A 15083-nucleotide genomic window follows, 5' to 3' on the forward strand; every position below is an offset into this window, starting at 1 on the left:
GGTTTTCCTGGTCTCTCAAGAAAATTGATTTTAGCCAAGTTCCATGAAATTTGGCACAATACTGCCGCCTTGTGGCTACTTTGGTCAAAAACCTGCACGTACTTCAAGGTCAACCCTGTCCTTAAAGTAAGATTTATAGGGAAGCTATCTCGGTTTTCAGTGGGAGCCTTTGACCCAGTAAAGAACACTTAGCATTTAATTCTGTCTGCTCTTGTAACAGAATGATTGGAAGGCCTCCATTGCTTTCGTGGTTGGGAACCGGATTGAGGATGATCTTCTCATTCATGCCCTGGACCTGGCTGTCCAAGTCCCTCAGCGTAGACTCTTCAGTATGGTGTCATGGCAAGACATTCTCCAGCAGGTACCTGCCTCTTCCTGCCTCAGCACCTCCAAAGTCAGGGATTGAGATTTTAGAATATGCAACGATGATCATGTCTTGGACTGCTTCGTTATTTATGGTAGATGACTCTCAATAGACATTTACAATCTACAGTCAACTTAAAATATTTAATCTGAAAGAACTAACCTTTTCGTTAATGCACTCCATTCAAACTTCATTCCTTTAACAAAGATTTCTGCAACTATTCCAGACACAGTGCTAAGTTCTCTGAAGAATTATTTAGTATAAGGTTAGATAATAATAAAAGAGTAGACTAAATAAGGAAAACACATGACTAATTGGAAAAGGGAGTCTCTAGAGAATGCTAGCTGGCTCAAGTCAGAGGGCTGCGGGCTACAGAGAAGGGCTGTCGGGAGACGTCCACCCCTGCAGGGACCCGCAGCTACCTTGGGGTCGTAAGTACCGCGTCTATGTGGTGACTGCTGCTTTCTTGCTCAGTTGCCTGATGGCCTAATTTAAATCATGGAGGTATTTGAAAGTTTCACAGATCTGTGTGTTCCTTGAGTAGATCTTTCATTCATGAGAAGTTAATTCAACTGTCTTACAGATCAATGAAATACAAGCTCTTGCTGGAGCTGCTTCAGCTAAAAAAGGGAAAAAACCCACGAGTGGCAGTTTACCGTTATATTACGAGGTGAGTGGCTGGATCTGTCAGAGAGACTTTTTGTATTGTTTAGAAATAAAATCATCCAGTATGAAGCTTTTAATTTTTTTAATTCAACCTTTTTAAAGTATATTTTACTCTCAGTTGGGTATGTTTGTTCCTTATAGTGCACACATACACACACACATACACACACACACACACACACACACACACACACACATATGCATGCACACAAACAGCTTTTAGAATAAATTTGCCTGGTTTATTTATACTATCATTGTTCCCAATTAAAAAGCCCAAATCAAGAACAGTTATATACCAAAACACTGGGCTGTATCCTTCCATGATAATTATTGAATGTGTGATGGTATTAAAGGGAGCCATTATTAGTGTTAGGTCCTTGAAAGAACTAAGAAAGAGCTTCTTGTATAAGAAAAAAGCCACAGCTGGAATTATTTTCCATCAGCTAGTGAATTTTGTACACATTTTACACCTCATTTTAATCGATGTAGAACTTTCGATATTCCTCAGATTAGTGGGACATTCCATTGCTGGCAGCTGCTTGATAGGAAAGCCCGGCCTGTGTAACCTGTTCAAAAGGCTTACAGCTCAGGCTCAGTGAGAAAGGATTTCTTCTCACCCTGCCTCATTAATATCTAACTTAGGGCTTGCAAGAGATATAAAAATCCAGTGAATAATTACAACACCACCTACAGTTTTTAGGCACTACTTTATGGCTACGCAGACCTAAACCATGAAGATTTGAGGACCTTTCAAAGACAAATACTTGTTTGCACTGTATTTTGTTTGTGACTAATGGAGTTTTTCTATGTCCCAGGCCTTGTGTGATTCCATAGTGACCTCTTTAGTATGGCCTGAGTACTTACTGCCCAAGCCAGATTCGTTGTAGTTCTTCATAGTTGACAGTACTGCAAACGTTTTGGCATTAATTCTTGATATACCTCTCTCAAGGTCTTGGCACACTCACTCTGCTAGCACAGCCAAATTACATACCTCCTATCATTTCTTACGATGTCCTGAATGTGTGCGCACCATTTGAAACATTATGTGATACCTGGATTTAAAATAGCAGAATTTTTTCTTCTGAAGTGGTCATGGAAATCCATGTCCAAGTATCAGGCCTGGGATCAATTAGGCCCCCCAAAGGATTCTTTCTTCTTCAAAGATACTCAGTAAAACACAGAGATGATAACAGAGCAGTTTTGACGTTTAATCTGGACAGGCATTTTGACTTGGATGTGGGATAGCACAATGCTACAAATCCAGAGTTTAGTTAGAGAACCATTCCTCTCCAACATGTGCTGGGACTCTTGGTTGCATATTCTCCACTCAGGGGAGGTCCTTCTCACATCTGGCTCTCCCACATTCTTCCACTGGAGCATTTGGGCAATAAGCCTCCCACACTCGCTTTTCTGAATGGTTCCAGAAGGAAAAAGGAAGACAGGGTGGAGCACCCCAGAGATCGGGCCTCGGAGGCAGAGAAATTCATTACCATCAATCACCAGAGCAAAAAAAAAAAAAATGGCAAAGAACATAAAGCAAGTGTGGGCTCCTGGTCAGCGCTGGCCTAAGACAGGTTACATCTGGAGGAGAGCATTGCGTTTGCACCTCCGACCTCAGCCCCTCCTCACTGAGGGCCTCTTCGGGGACCCCCTCACCTGATTCCTCCTCTAATGGGAATCAAAGTGGTATCATTTACGCCTGTGGGGAGCAGCAACGTCGCTATGAGTGGTGGCCATAAAAGCCAGAGTCTTCTGGGGCCTCTGGACTTTTGAGCCACATGGGTAGCCTGCTCATGAGTCTGTTTCTGCTTGCATGGTCTGTAGCGAGTAGGAAACCTCCACGGACAAACACATTAGAGGCGTAATCAGGAAGCATTATATTTTCTTTTTCAAGAACACTTGGCTACTGGGAAAAGGAATAATATATAACAAAGTAGCTTGACCTGGGGGAGTGGGGGGTTCATGAGTCTTGGTTTCCTTTCAGATCTCCATTTTGGATTAAGGGTTCAAGAATGTCATAATGATGGCACATGCATGTCTACTTGTAGGATAGCTTGTTGACCTTAAACCAGAGCCTAGTCTTTCTTGCTTTAAACAGAGTTAACCTGTTTGGCTTCCTAGTTTCTTAGCTTGTGGTTGCTTAGTAGCCACCAGTTAAAGCAAGACCCTACTACAGTGAAGTTTATCCATGAGCAGCAAAACCGTGTCAGAGCCTCCTTACACCTTTTCAATGGAGACTTGAAATGCCTGGGCTAGCAAGGCCCACATGCCTGAGTGACTTGCTCAGGGTTTTATCTGAATGGTTTGGCACTGTATACATACAGAACTCATTTGAAATTGTGTAATTTCCCCTGAAACTTTAGAAATTCATCTAGCCATGATACTGTATACATGAGCATCTTTATCTATAAAGCACAGTTCTTTGAAAGCCTGCTTAGATTTCTGCTAATGTTAATTCCCCAGAGGCAGAGGCAGTGCTACAATTTATTTGTTCATTCACCTTCTTGTTTTGAAAAATCATGTTTTACTCTTCCAGGATCCACTCCAAGCACTCATATAGAAACAGGAAGAGAACAGTCTCCATGATGTATAATCTCAGGAGGGCTAGCTATTATTTATTGTTATTACCACTCACTACTGAGGATGGGGATAATCTTATCTATTGACAATGGCAGCATTTCCACACCCAGTACTATTTAAGGATATGGACTCACATGAAAGTGGATTTATAGATATTATATACTGATAAGTTTTGCCGAATATTAGGACATATGTTATTGTTCAAGCATTATCTGTACAGTGCACAGGGAGGTGGCAATGTGCATATTGTGAAAATTTGGAGCTTGAAAAGCACTAGGATTAGAGACAAGACAAATAAGAAGTCATATAAGCACAGGCTGGCATGCAGTAGGTATTCAGCAAAATTTATTCATTAAACAAGTAAATAACACAGTACAGAAAATTGTCAGTGGAGTCCTTAAGGGACAGAGAAGTTTCTGGAGAACTAAAAGAAAATGAGGTTAGCATTAGCTGGGTGTGGGGAGGAGCCAGGGAAGTTCGGGGGAGACAATGGCATCTGGAGAGAAAGAATGAAGGGCTTGGCCATTTGATCTTTCTAAGAACAAAGCAGCAACAACAACAACAAAAATTCACTCACTTCCCAATCTAAAAGGAAATATAAACACCCTCCCCATTTCAGACACGGAAATGATGCTGGGAAGTCCACTAACTGGAATATTTGAAGGCAGGAGTTGAAATAATAGGGCAGGGAAAAAAAGAAATTGAAATAATTTAGATTGTGCCAAAGGCAAATACATATAGCTTCAAGTTTTCCCATTTTACCATGAACCCTGTACTCTTTATCAAATTAGTCTCAATGCTTTCTAACTTGGGGGGGGGGGTAGACCCTGACATTTAAATATAGAAAAGGGTATTTTAGGAAAAGAAAGCAGATGAAACAGAACCACAGGAATTAGAGAGGTCTCTGTGAATGTGGGAGAAGTCTAATCTCAGTGACTATGGGAGAAGTTTAAATGAATGGGGAAGAAGTATCATAGAATGGGAAGAAGTCTCAGTGAACATGGGAAAAAGCTCAATGAATATGGAAGAAGTCTCAATGAACATGGAAGAAGTCTCAGTGAATGTGGGAAAAGTCTCAATGAATGTGGAAGAAGTCTCAATGAACATGGAAGAACTTTCAATGAGTGCTAGAGCAGTCGTAAAGAATGTGCACTACCTCTGTAGTTCCATAGTACAATAAACACTAGATAGGAATGGATAAATTCTGGATATAGCACTTTAAAACTATGGAGATAGGAATCTATAAAAAAAAAAACATTTAAAGAGTTGGGAGATAGCTCAGCAGTCATCTTAGAGGAGCTGGGTCTGATTCTCACCACCCACACAGCTGCTCACAACTGTCTATAACTCCACTTCCAAGGGATCTGACAACCTCATCTGACCTCCGTGGGAACCAAGCACATTCATGGTACACATATATACATGCAGGAAAAACCCACACATACATAAGAAAGGAAGGAAAGAGGGAGGGAGCAGGGAAAGGGAAAGAGAGAAGAAAAAGAAAAAAGATAATTTAACACTGGGAAAGTGTATGCTTTAGTTTCCAGCAGAACTTGCCTTTACTCAGTGTACATGTCCAGGTCTTTTTATGTGCCTCTATGCTTTATGACCCATGTGGAGAATATGACTTTTTCCTTGGCATATTTTGCAAATATACCAAGTCCTGACTATAAATTAAAAGGAAACCATTACCAGTTATTCAAAACCAGCTAAAATGTCTTAAGGAGAGTGGCCTGTGTGTATCTAAAGGTTCTTGCCCATGTAAATCTGATGCACAATAAGTGAACATCTTAAGACAGATGTACAAATCTCAGATTTGCCATCATAACTGAAAAATGAGGACATCAAAGCTGGGGTGAGGCAGTGATTATTTCTCCAGTGTGTTTAAACTCAGAGTCTCCCATCTTAACCATCTCAGGTTCCACACCTCTCCTGCCCAGCTGGACATGAGTTTCTAGTGACATGTAGGCTAAGGTTGGAATGACTATCTAAGGTCTCCTTAGAAAAGACGTATTAGGTCCTTACGAAAACAAAAAGTAAAACATTCACTAAAACAAAATTGTCTATTTTTTTTTAAAGGGGGATTTATGCCCTATTTGGTGATTCGATTTTCAATTTCTATACAATAAAAAATAGAGATAATCCTAAAGACTGTATTATGTGCTGCAATTTTATGCCCACAAATTAATATTAATCTGCCTCATCTTATCAGTAAAGTTTTCCTTTTTAACAATTAAGTTTTTTTTTTTGTTTTTCTTGTTGCTTGTTTGCTTGTCTTTTGAGACAGGGTTTCTCTGTATCGCCCTGGCTGTCCTGGAACTAGCTCTGTAGAGCAGGTTGGCCTCGAACTCACAGAGATCCACCTGCCTCTGCCTCCCACAAGTACTGGGATTAAAGATACAATTAGGGTTTTGTTTTTATTTTTAATGAAAGTATTTTTACGAGTTTTTCTATGTTACAACTTGAAAGAGATGCTGGTGTTAGTTTTGGAAATAATATAACAAATGCTGTCTAGGAAGATGTGGGAGGACTGGAGAGATGGTCAATGGTTAGGGCTGCCTGGTGTTTTCTGGAAGACCTGAGTTTCACCCAGGTGTCGAGTAGCCTCAGGTGTCGAGCAGCTCATAACTACTCTAGCCCCAGGGGATCTGACGCCTTCTTCTGGCCTCTGCAATCAGCTGGCACACATGTGGGACACACACACACACACACACACGCACACACACACACATACACACACATATAAATATAGAAGAAGGTATGAGATACAAATGTTCTGTCTTTAGATCTTATTTTGTCCATTTTTAAGACACCACTAGTGGATTGAGTTAGTATGTCCTCATTGATGTCTTCACTCCATAGTTTTGATTCTTGGCTCCTGGGCATGTGGACATATTTCTCATGTCTTCCCCATCAAGGATTCAGTCATTTGCAAGAATGTAGACTTTTGTTACAGGTCAGTAGGCTGCTGTGTTCTAGATTCCTAGCATGAAAATCATTTCTTAAACAGTGCTTCAAATTAACAGTTCATGCAGTAAAGTTGTAAACCTTTGTTTTGGAAGCAGGGTGGGGTGGCCCTTGTCAAAATGAAAAATAGAAAGCTCATGCTTCAGAGATAGGAATAAATACTATGTGAAAACATTTCAGAGATTTGACGTTATTAAAATGGCAGCTGTTCTGAGACCAGCAGGAGCAGTATGTCATGGAAGAAACAAAGGGAAGGGGGGGGGGCGAGAAGCGTTCCCCAGCCTTTTCGGTCCTGAGTTTTAAAGCAAAACAAAAACATTCTGGAAGAACTGGAAAGTAGCCAAGCTAATGCCGTTATTTCATAGAGCTCAGGGACACGCCAGGAAATTACAGGCCAGTTAGTTTAACTTCACTTGTAGGGAAAGTATTAAAAACTGCTGGAGGAGATGGAGTGAAAGGGTGCTTAGCAAGGTACCGCTTGATTACGGCAAGCCTGGCCCGCCTGCTTTTCCAAAGGGGAAGGTCATGTCCTAGGAACTTGTTGAAATGCTTTGAAGCTATTATGGCCAGTACAGGCTTCAAAGGATACAGTGGGGCCCAGGACCTGCGCATCTTTTCTGTCCCGCATCAGCCTTCCAGGGATACCTAGAGAACATGGCCCACATACAGACTCCAGGCCTGGGGTTCAAAAACCACTATGAAAACAGCAGAAAGTAACCTCTGGGTAGAAACATTTTGAGAGCTGGAACCAATTAATCCAACTTGATATTTATAAATGTAAAATAATGAGACTTGGAACAAAATTGAGGACTATTGAGCTGTAACAAGTAAGTACCACTTTGGGACTATAAAAACAATTCAAGAGCTAGTGCATCAAAATCTGGGGCTGGGCCCGTCATCCACTCCAAGAAGGGAGGATGAGGAGAAGAGGTGTGCTAGAAAGCCTCATAGAGTAGAAGGTTATGAAGAATTGCAACCAAGTGAACTTGATCAAGTTGAGAAAAAGAACCGTCAAATGTGTTAACAACTTGGGCCCTGTATTCTGAAGGAGGCAGGAGCAGCTCAACAGAGAAAGTCAGGTCTGAGCTAGGCAGGGAGCTGTAGAAGGTCAGAGCTCCATTGCTTTAGGAATGAGCTCCTGGGGCGCAAGTATGTTTGCCTCTCCGATGAGAGACCTGTAGCTCTGTTTTCAAAGAAAAGCACCACTTAAGCAAAGGCATCAACAACCCCCGCCCCCCCCCCCATTGCTGGCCAGCTCTCCTCTACCCAGGGTACAGGCAACTGACCACACCTACATGGCAGACAATCATCAGTCCAGAGGCAGGAGGTAGACATGTTATTGCCAAGAAACTTGGGGTTCAGCTGCAGGAATCCTACTCCACCCAGGGGCTGGGTGGCTGGCCATGATATTTGGAGAACAGTCAAGATAGGAATCCAGTCAATATTTCTAAGACATGTCAGTGATGGATCAGCGACAAGAAAGAGAAGCATTCTGCTGGTCACGTGTGGTCCTCTGGTCACCATGCTCCACAGCCCTAGCATCTATCTGATGGATGCTGCTGAAGAAGTCAGGAAGACTATTTCATGCCTGTAGTTAATAAGACTGAATAATCCACGTTCTTCAATAGTGACAATATCAGTTACCGTTTATCTAGCATTTCATCCACCCCAAGCTGTGTGTGTATTGGTTAGATCCTAATCCCATCTTCTACCTGCCACAGGAGGCTAACAGGAAGAATAAAGGAAAGTTAATGGCCACTTGGGATAAGTAATTTGTTGACTCCAAAGACCCTGATCATTTACTTGTATCACATGTGACAGAAAACAGTTTAAATTCTGGAAGCAGTTATGAATTAACAATGTCATAAATACAAGAAATAAGGACTAAGGTTTAAATCTCTCAGTAGCTCTCTGATTCAAAAGAAAAATCTTCCTTTGACTCAAGACAAACACAGAGAAAGCATGATTATGGTAAAATTATAAAGTAGTTTTAGCTGCATTCTGGCGGCTAGTTTGATGTTCGGGGCAACAGGGATCTTTTGTTTCTGTCATTATGATTTGTAAGGTTATGTATGATGGCAATCTACATCCAACTCAGTTGAAAGTGTGGAAGGCCAGGGCTCTGTCTGAAATGCTGAACCGCTGCAGAGAGCTGCAGACACCACTTCTTACTTGGTGAGACGAGACGTAGACCCACTGGCTAGAGGCACTGATCAAGTCAGACCACCTGGGGTCAGTCTTGTCTCTGTGACTTACTAGACCTATAACCTTAGCCAGAACCTGGAGTTTCCCCCATATAAAGCCTGTGACTAAGAATATTGATCTTATAAGGCTGACGCAATGATTAAATAAGACAGTGAATAGAAAATTCTTGTTACCTGTCACAGAATAAATGTCCATGAAAGCTACCAAATCATTAGTGCTTCTAAAATAATTTCTATTCTAAGTCAAAGAAATTGCTGGAATTTTGTAGTAGAGTGAGCATGAAAGTATAAGAAATGCAGCCATGAGCCTTCCAAAAAAGATATAGTAAAAATGCATAACATAAAATTTCTCACCCAAACCATATCTAAGTTGACAGCCGAGTCCTGTTAAATATACATTTGGTGCTGTGAACTACATCTCCATCTTAAAGAGCAAAAGCTCTATAATCAGTGAATTATACCACCCACCACACCCACCACCCACCACACCACCACCCACCACACCCACCACCCACCACTCACCACAGCCCAGGTCTCCTCTGGGCCTCTGCTAACTATTGGGCTACCTTCTGTGTCTAGGAATTTGGGAAACCTTGTAGAAGTGGAGTCATACACATTTATCTGTCTTCTGCCTTAGTTAATAATAGGTCCTTGATTGTTTATTTTTTAAGAGATTCATTGTTACTGTTGTAATTATTTTTATTAGTATATATTAATTGTATAAAATAATGCCCTTCCTTGTTAAGGGTGAAATTATTCCATCACATGTTTATTCCATACTTGGTTGTCTATTCAGCCAGCCATTGATGAACACTTAGGTTCATCTGCCTCTAGGCCTTTGTAGATAGTGATGCTATAAACATGGTAGGTATGCAAACATTTAACAGGCTTTCCACAAAGTTGAATGTGAGTACTGAAAGGTAGGCTAGCCACTAAGGAAGCAAGAGGAGATTAAAGGCAGGTTAATGATCAAAGGGCATTCCTACTACTCCATTATTCTAATCTTCACAGCTAAAATGAAGACTGATACATCAACTTCCTTATCATGCCACATAAGGTATAAATGTGAGTGAACACAATATTATATGAGCGGCAACTTTGGCCTCCAGGGGTCTGAACAGCCACTTTCTCTGTCACAGTGTGAACATTGTGTGAATGGAGAACTGAACCCCAGGAAATGTAAATTATTCATTCAGTCACCAATAAAAACATCCATCAGTTTTTGCAATAGCCTAGGACTTGCCTTATACTCAGCAGAAGGTGGGTCGCACTCATTCAAAATGTTTGTTTATTCATTCATTCCTAGGAAGATCATTTTGGGTTTCAGAGGTTAAAATGTTTTTGAGTCATTAAATATTTATTATTTCAACATGCATCAGACATAAAATTAAACACTAGGATGGGTTCTATGCACAAGCACAAGGTCCTGAGTTCAAATCCCCAGTCTCCATGTTTGAGGACATGAGTTCCAATCCCCAGCCTCCATGTTTGAGGACCTGAGTTCAAATCCCCAGCCTCCATGTAAAAAGCCAGGCATGGCCACATGTGCACCTATAACTCCAGAACTGCAGAAGGGAAGAGACAGCAGGATTATTGGAGGCAGCCTGGCTCCAGCTTCAGTTAGAGACCCTGTCTAAGGGAGTAAGGTGCAGAGTTACAGAACAGGACACCTGACATTCTCTTCTGGCCTCTGCCTATGTGCAGGGTGCATGCATCTGCACACACATGTACACACACATATACACATAAAAGGTTAAATTAATCAAATAAAACTACCAAGTTGCAATTTTTTCAGTTTTGTAGCTATGGCTACATTGTTTTTTAAGACATGCCTTATGCTTGACTTAAGCAAAGGTAACAGGTTGGTAGTGCAAGTGGTACACAGCTTTGGCCAAAGCATCCAATCAGATCTGTCATTAAAATGCAGAAAATGTTTAATTTTCCATGCATTCCACAGATATGTGATGGTCTATTAAGAACCAATTCTATGGTTAGTGAATAAAACAGATATAGTGCCCTGCCCTCAAGAGTTTATTATATTTTAGCAAGAATTGCAGGCATCAAGCAAAAACCAAACAAACAAAACAGATGTGTACAATTATGTATCGAAGTAATTACCTATTTTAAACTGGAGGTGATCAAAGTGGAAAATACTGTAAATGGAGGAGAGTTTGGAGATAGTCCTAGATTAGTTAATGTTGCTGTGATGGAATACCTGAGTCTGGATACACTGTGATAAGGAGAGAGTCATTTGACCCATTCTTCAGGTGACTAGCAGGTCCAATCAGCATGATACTGACTTTTTCCTGATGAAGGCACTCACACTGCATCACAGTGTGGCCAAGAAACAGAAAGGTGTGTGTGCGCGAGTGATGTTAGTAGGGGAGCAGGAGAGACCGGTTCCTTCAAAGGAGGGGATGGATTCTTTTGTAGTAGCCTGCATTTGAGAGACTTCCCTGGAAAGCAAGAAACGCCTCTGACGAAGCAGCAGCTGTATTCTGGCTTACAGACAGCATTTCCCACCAGGATCATTATCTTGCAAGACTCCATCACTTCTCAGTGTTGCCACAATGGGACAGAGCTTCCAGCACATGTGCCTTTGAGGAGCCAGTCACAGCCAGACCACAACAAGGACAAACAGAGAGGAAAGGAACTGGTGGAAGACACCGGAGGAAACCCCCAGGCACAGGGGATACCATATCTGAACACTGTGGTGGGGTTACAGAAAGCTATTAGAGAAATGAAGACACCGTGCCCATAACATAAAGAGAGGGAGGAGGTAGAGGCTGGAACTGCAGGGAAGGCCATCTTATGGACGATTTTGCATCTTTACTTGATAGGAGAGGAAAAGGTATGAAGACTTTGAAAAGGAGATGTTTCAAAAGCACTTTCTAGTTGCTTTGTGAAGAGACCTTGGGAGGAGGGAGGAGGCAAACAGAGAACTGGGAGTGCCTGTGGAGGCCAGTGAAGACGGAGAACATACAGGTTCGGGAGGTATGTAGGAAGCCAAACTGGAAGATGGATGCTGACTCGATGTAGGTGATGAGGGAGAAATCAGGCATGACTCCCAAAGACTGCCTCAAGACGCTGAAAAACATACCTCAAGCTACAGAGAACTTTAAAGAGAGGCTAAACTTGGGGAATGGCTGAAAACATAATTTAGAATAGGTTGAGTCTTAGAGCTATCCGACAAGAGAAGTCAACAAGAAAGGCAGTTGTTTTCCAGTGTCTTTCTCATTTTCTGGGCCCCTGTGTGCCTAGGGTGAGCCAGGTAGGAGTGGTAGGAGTATCATTTGTCAGTGAGAATTAACATTCTAATTAAGGCTAATGAAGCATATTGTTAGCAACCACTGAACAGTCATGGGCCATGTCTGAAAGCATGATTCAGAAATCCTTCCCTTTCCAACTTGCTCTATTGGTTGCACATTTGATGTAACAGTTTCATAACTGAGGGTGACCACCCAGTTTTTGAAGGTGAGCATATGGACACATTTGGTATGCAAAGAAAATTTTTGCTGTAATGTAGGTAAACAAAGTGAAAAGGCACTGCCCTAGAGTCTTGTGACCTCCTTTGCATCGTTATCTTTGGCATCCTCCTCTCCCAGTCTTGCCTAAGCATGGACTGGAGAATATAGACAGTATTCATTCGTCCAGTCCACTCCTCAAGCAGCACACAGACACAGTTCCTGTCAAGTTCAGGGTAACAGAAACGGAATTGATAATCGTGGTCTCCGCCCTCCTGAGTGCATACTTAATAACGGTGTAAACGGTATGTTTGTTTTCTGTCATTCCATAACATTTTAATACCTCATAGGAAGTCTGGCATAAAAGTTTTGTGTTTTAACCGTGGCTCTAATTGAGTCTGTTCTTCATTGAGTCTTGTGGCCAACCTCATGATTGCTCACAACTTTCAGCCGGTAATAGTGGCCCCCAGACAGTGGAGAGTGGGACAAGGAGGGAAGGAGGGGTAGAACATACACAAAACCTTCAAAGATGCAGCACAGATACAGAAGAGCTTGTTTCCTTGGAGAGAGAGGATGCACAGCTGTAACTGAGCTGTGACAGCAATTTCCATGCTTCTATGTATCCACAGTGTGGCCTCAAGTCCCCTAACCCTCACCCTTCGCTCCATCTTTGGTTACAAGAAAGGGAAGAAGTACCAAACCAAACATGGATACGGGCTAGGAGGATAAAGATGTGTTTATATCTATTGGGAAAGTACTGTCAGGCTGGTGAAACTGCTCAGCAAGTAAAATGTGCTTGTCACCAATACGGACAGCCTGAACTCAGTAACCAGGACCCCCATGGTGAAACCCAGAACGAACTCTGACAGCTGTCCTCTGAGCACCACACGTTGTCCCAACACACATGTGTAGACATGCATGCAGGTGCACACCCATGCATGCACCCAGGCACCAAATAAATGGTTTTAATACACTGTAAATAATAGAGGCACTGAATGCATCTTACACAAATATATGCTTGAATTAATTCACCCATTTAATAAATAAATAAATAAATAAATGGCCCTTAAAAAAACTCTCAAGGGACTGGAGAAATGACTCAGTGATTAAGAGCACTGGCTGTTATTCCAGAGGATCCATATTCAATTCCTAGCAACCACATCCTGGCTCACATCCATCTATAACACCAGTCTCAGGGGAACCAGCGCTCTCTTCTGACCTCCACGAGCACCAGACATGAACTTGGTACACAAGTAGACACTCAGGCAAAACAGATATTACATAAATATAATAAATATAAATAAAATAAAATAAATTAAAAATGCACTCAAACCATATTTAGAGCATTATAATATAAGGGAATTAGAATATTGTTTCTTTATTATATCAAACATATAAAAATAAAATTATGAATTTAACCTGTTGAAACATAGGAAAACAATCCTATAAAAGTCTTATGCATAAAAACTGAAATTGTTTCATGGTCCCTTTTGTTAAAATTCACATTTCAACTTCACACTTACTTGGACCAAGTGCTCACTCATGCTGTTTGGAAGTTGTCAGGGTCTTTTTTTTTTTTTTTTTTTTTTTTTCCGTTCTTCAGTTTTTCAAGACAGGATTTCTCTGTATAGCTCACTATGTAGATCAGGCTGGCCTCAAACTCAGAGACCCACCGGCCTCTGCCTGCTGGGATTTAAAGGCATACACCATCACCGCCGCCCAGCAGTTATCAGACTCTTCTAGTGAGCTAGGCGAACAGGAAGCCTGCAGAGCCCACACCTTGGCTCCATGCTGCACAACCCATATAAGCACACCACTGTTCTCATTGCTCATCTTTACCATGAACAGCAGGAGATAGCCAGCATCCGTTTGGATTACACACTGCTATCAAGATGCCATTCGTTAGAGTATACTTTTATCAGGAACATCTAATTATTCCAGCCATTTCCAAGTCCTGTTTTTTACCCTTTCACACCTCTCTAGAGCCACAGAAAAGTGGGTCAGGGGGCAATAACGTATGACACAGTCACAGGTCACAACGAGTCCTACATCCTTCATGAGAAGCTGATCGTGTATTCTGTGCTCTCAGGTTCATCTTAGAATGTCAGGGAGGGGGGAGAAACAGAGACTCTATCTGGATTTGATGCAAGGGACTAATATATTACCTTTTGTAACTAATAAAATTTCAGAGGCCGACAGCAAATTTCTGATTTGCTTTTCCTCCAGTAAAATGTCTGCTTTGAATTATGCAGAAAGAATTCTTCTTCTTGCCAACTTGTTTCAATTTCCCACACAAAACCATCACAGAACACTGTCAGGGGCTTCCTAGAGTGGTTCATTTCAGAATCCCTCAGCCATTGGAGGAACACACATGTACACACACACACACACACACACACACACACACACACACACACAGATTTCCCCCTTTCTTTGGAGAAGACAGAGAGAAATGCATTGATGAGGTTTTGTGTAGTGTTTTCCTTTTTCAAAAGCTGCAACGAGTATTAGTCATCAGATAGAAAAGAGACTTGGTCTCGCCCTGGGCCAGTGTCCCATTTTATGAATGCAGGCCCGCCCTGCACAGAGGCGGAGAGGCAATCACTGTGTGATGTTATTTAAGAGGTGCTGGAAATTCTGCCTGTCCAAAAATAGCCCCCACACCCACCCGCCTGTTGAGTTCAGGCACACTGTCCATAAAACCCTAGTTTAAATGAAATGAATCTGCAGTTTTGGAATGCTAGCCTATTATATCCGCTACACTTTCAGCATGTATTTATGTATCAGGAGGAAATCCGGGTCTCAAGGGGATAGGCATGTGTCTGGGTGGTATGAGAG

General features: G+C 41.8%; 1 protein-coding gene across 1 annotated transcript in view; it reads left to right on the forward strand.

Moving 5' to 3' along the window:
- Spag17 (sperm associated antigen 17) overlaps positions 1-15083 on the forward strand; it is a 244861-nt gene that overhangs the window by 38517 nt on the left and 191261 nt on the right. The window contains 2 exon segments of the mRNA XM_037206932.1: positions 221-361; positions 948-1034. Coding sequence (XP_037062827.1) covers positions 221-361; positions 948-1034 — 228 coding nt within the window.

Source organism: Peromyscus leucopus, chromosome 6, assembly GCF_004664715.2.
Source record: "Peromyscus leucopus breed LL Stock chromosome 6, UCI_PerLeu_2.1, whole genome shotgun sequence".
Taxonomy (NCBI): domain Eukaryota; kingdom Metazoa; phylum Chordata; class Mammalia; order Rodentia; family Cricetidae; genus Peromyscus; species Peromyscus leucopus.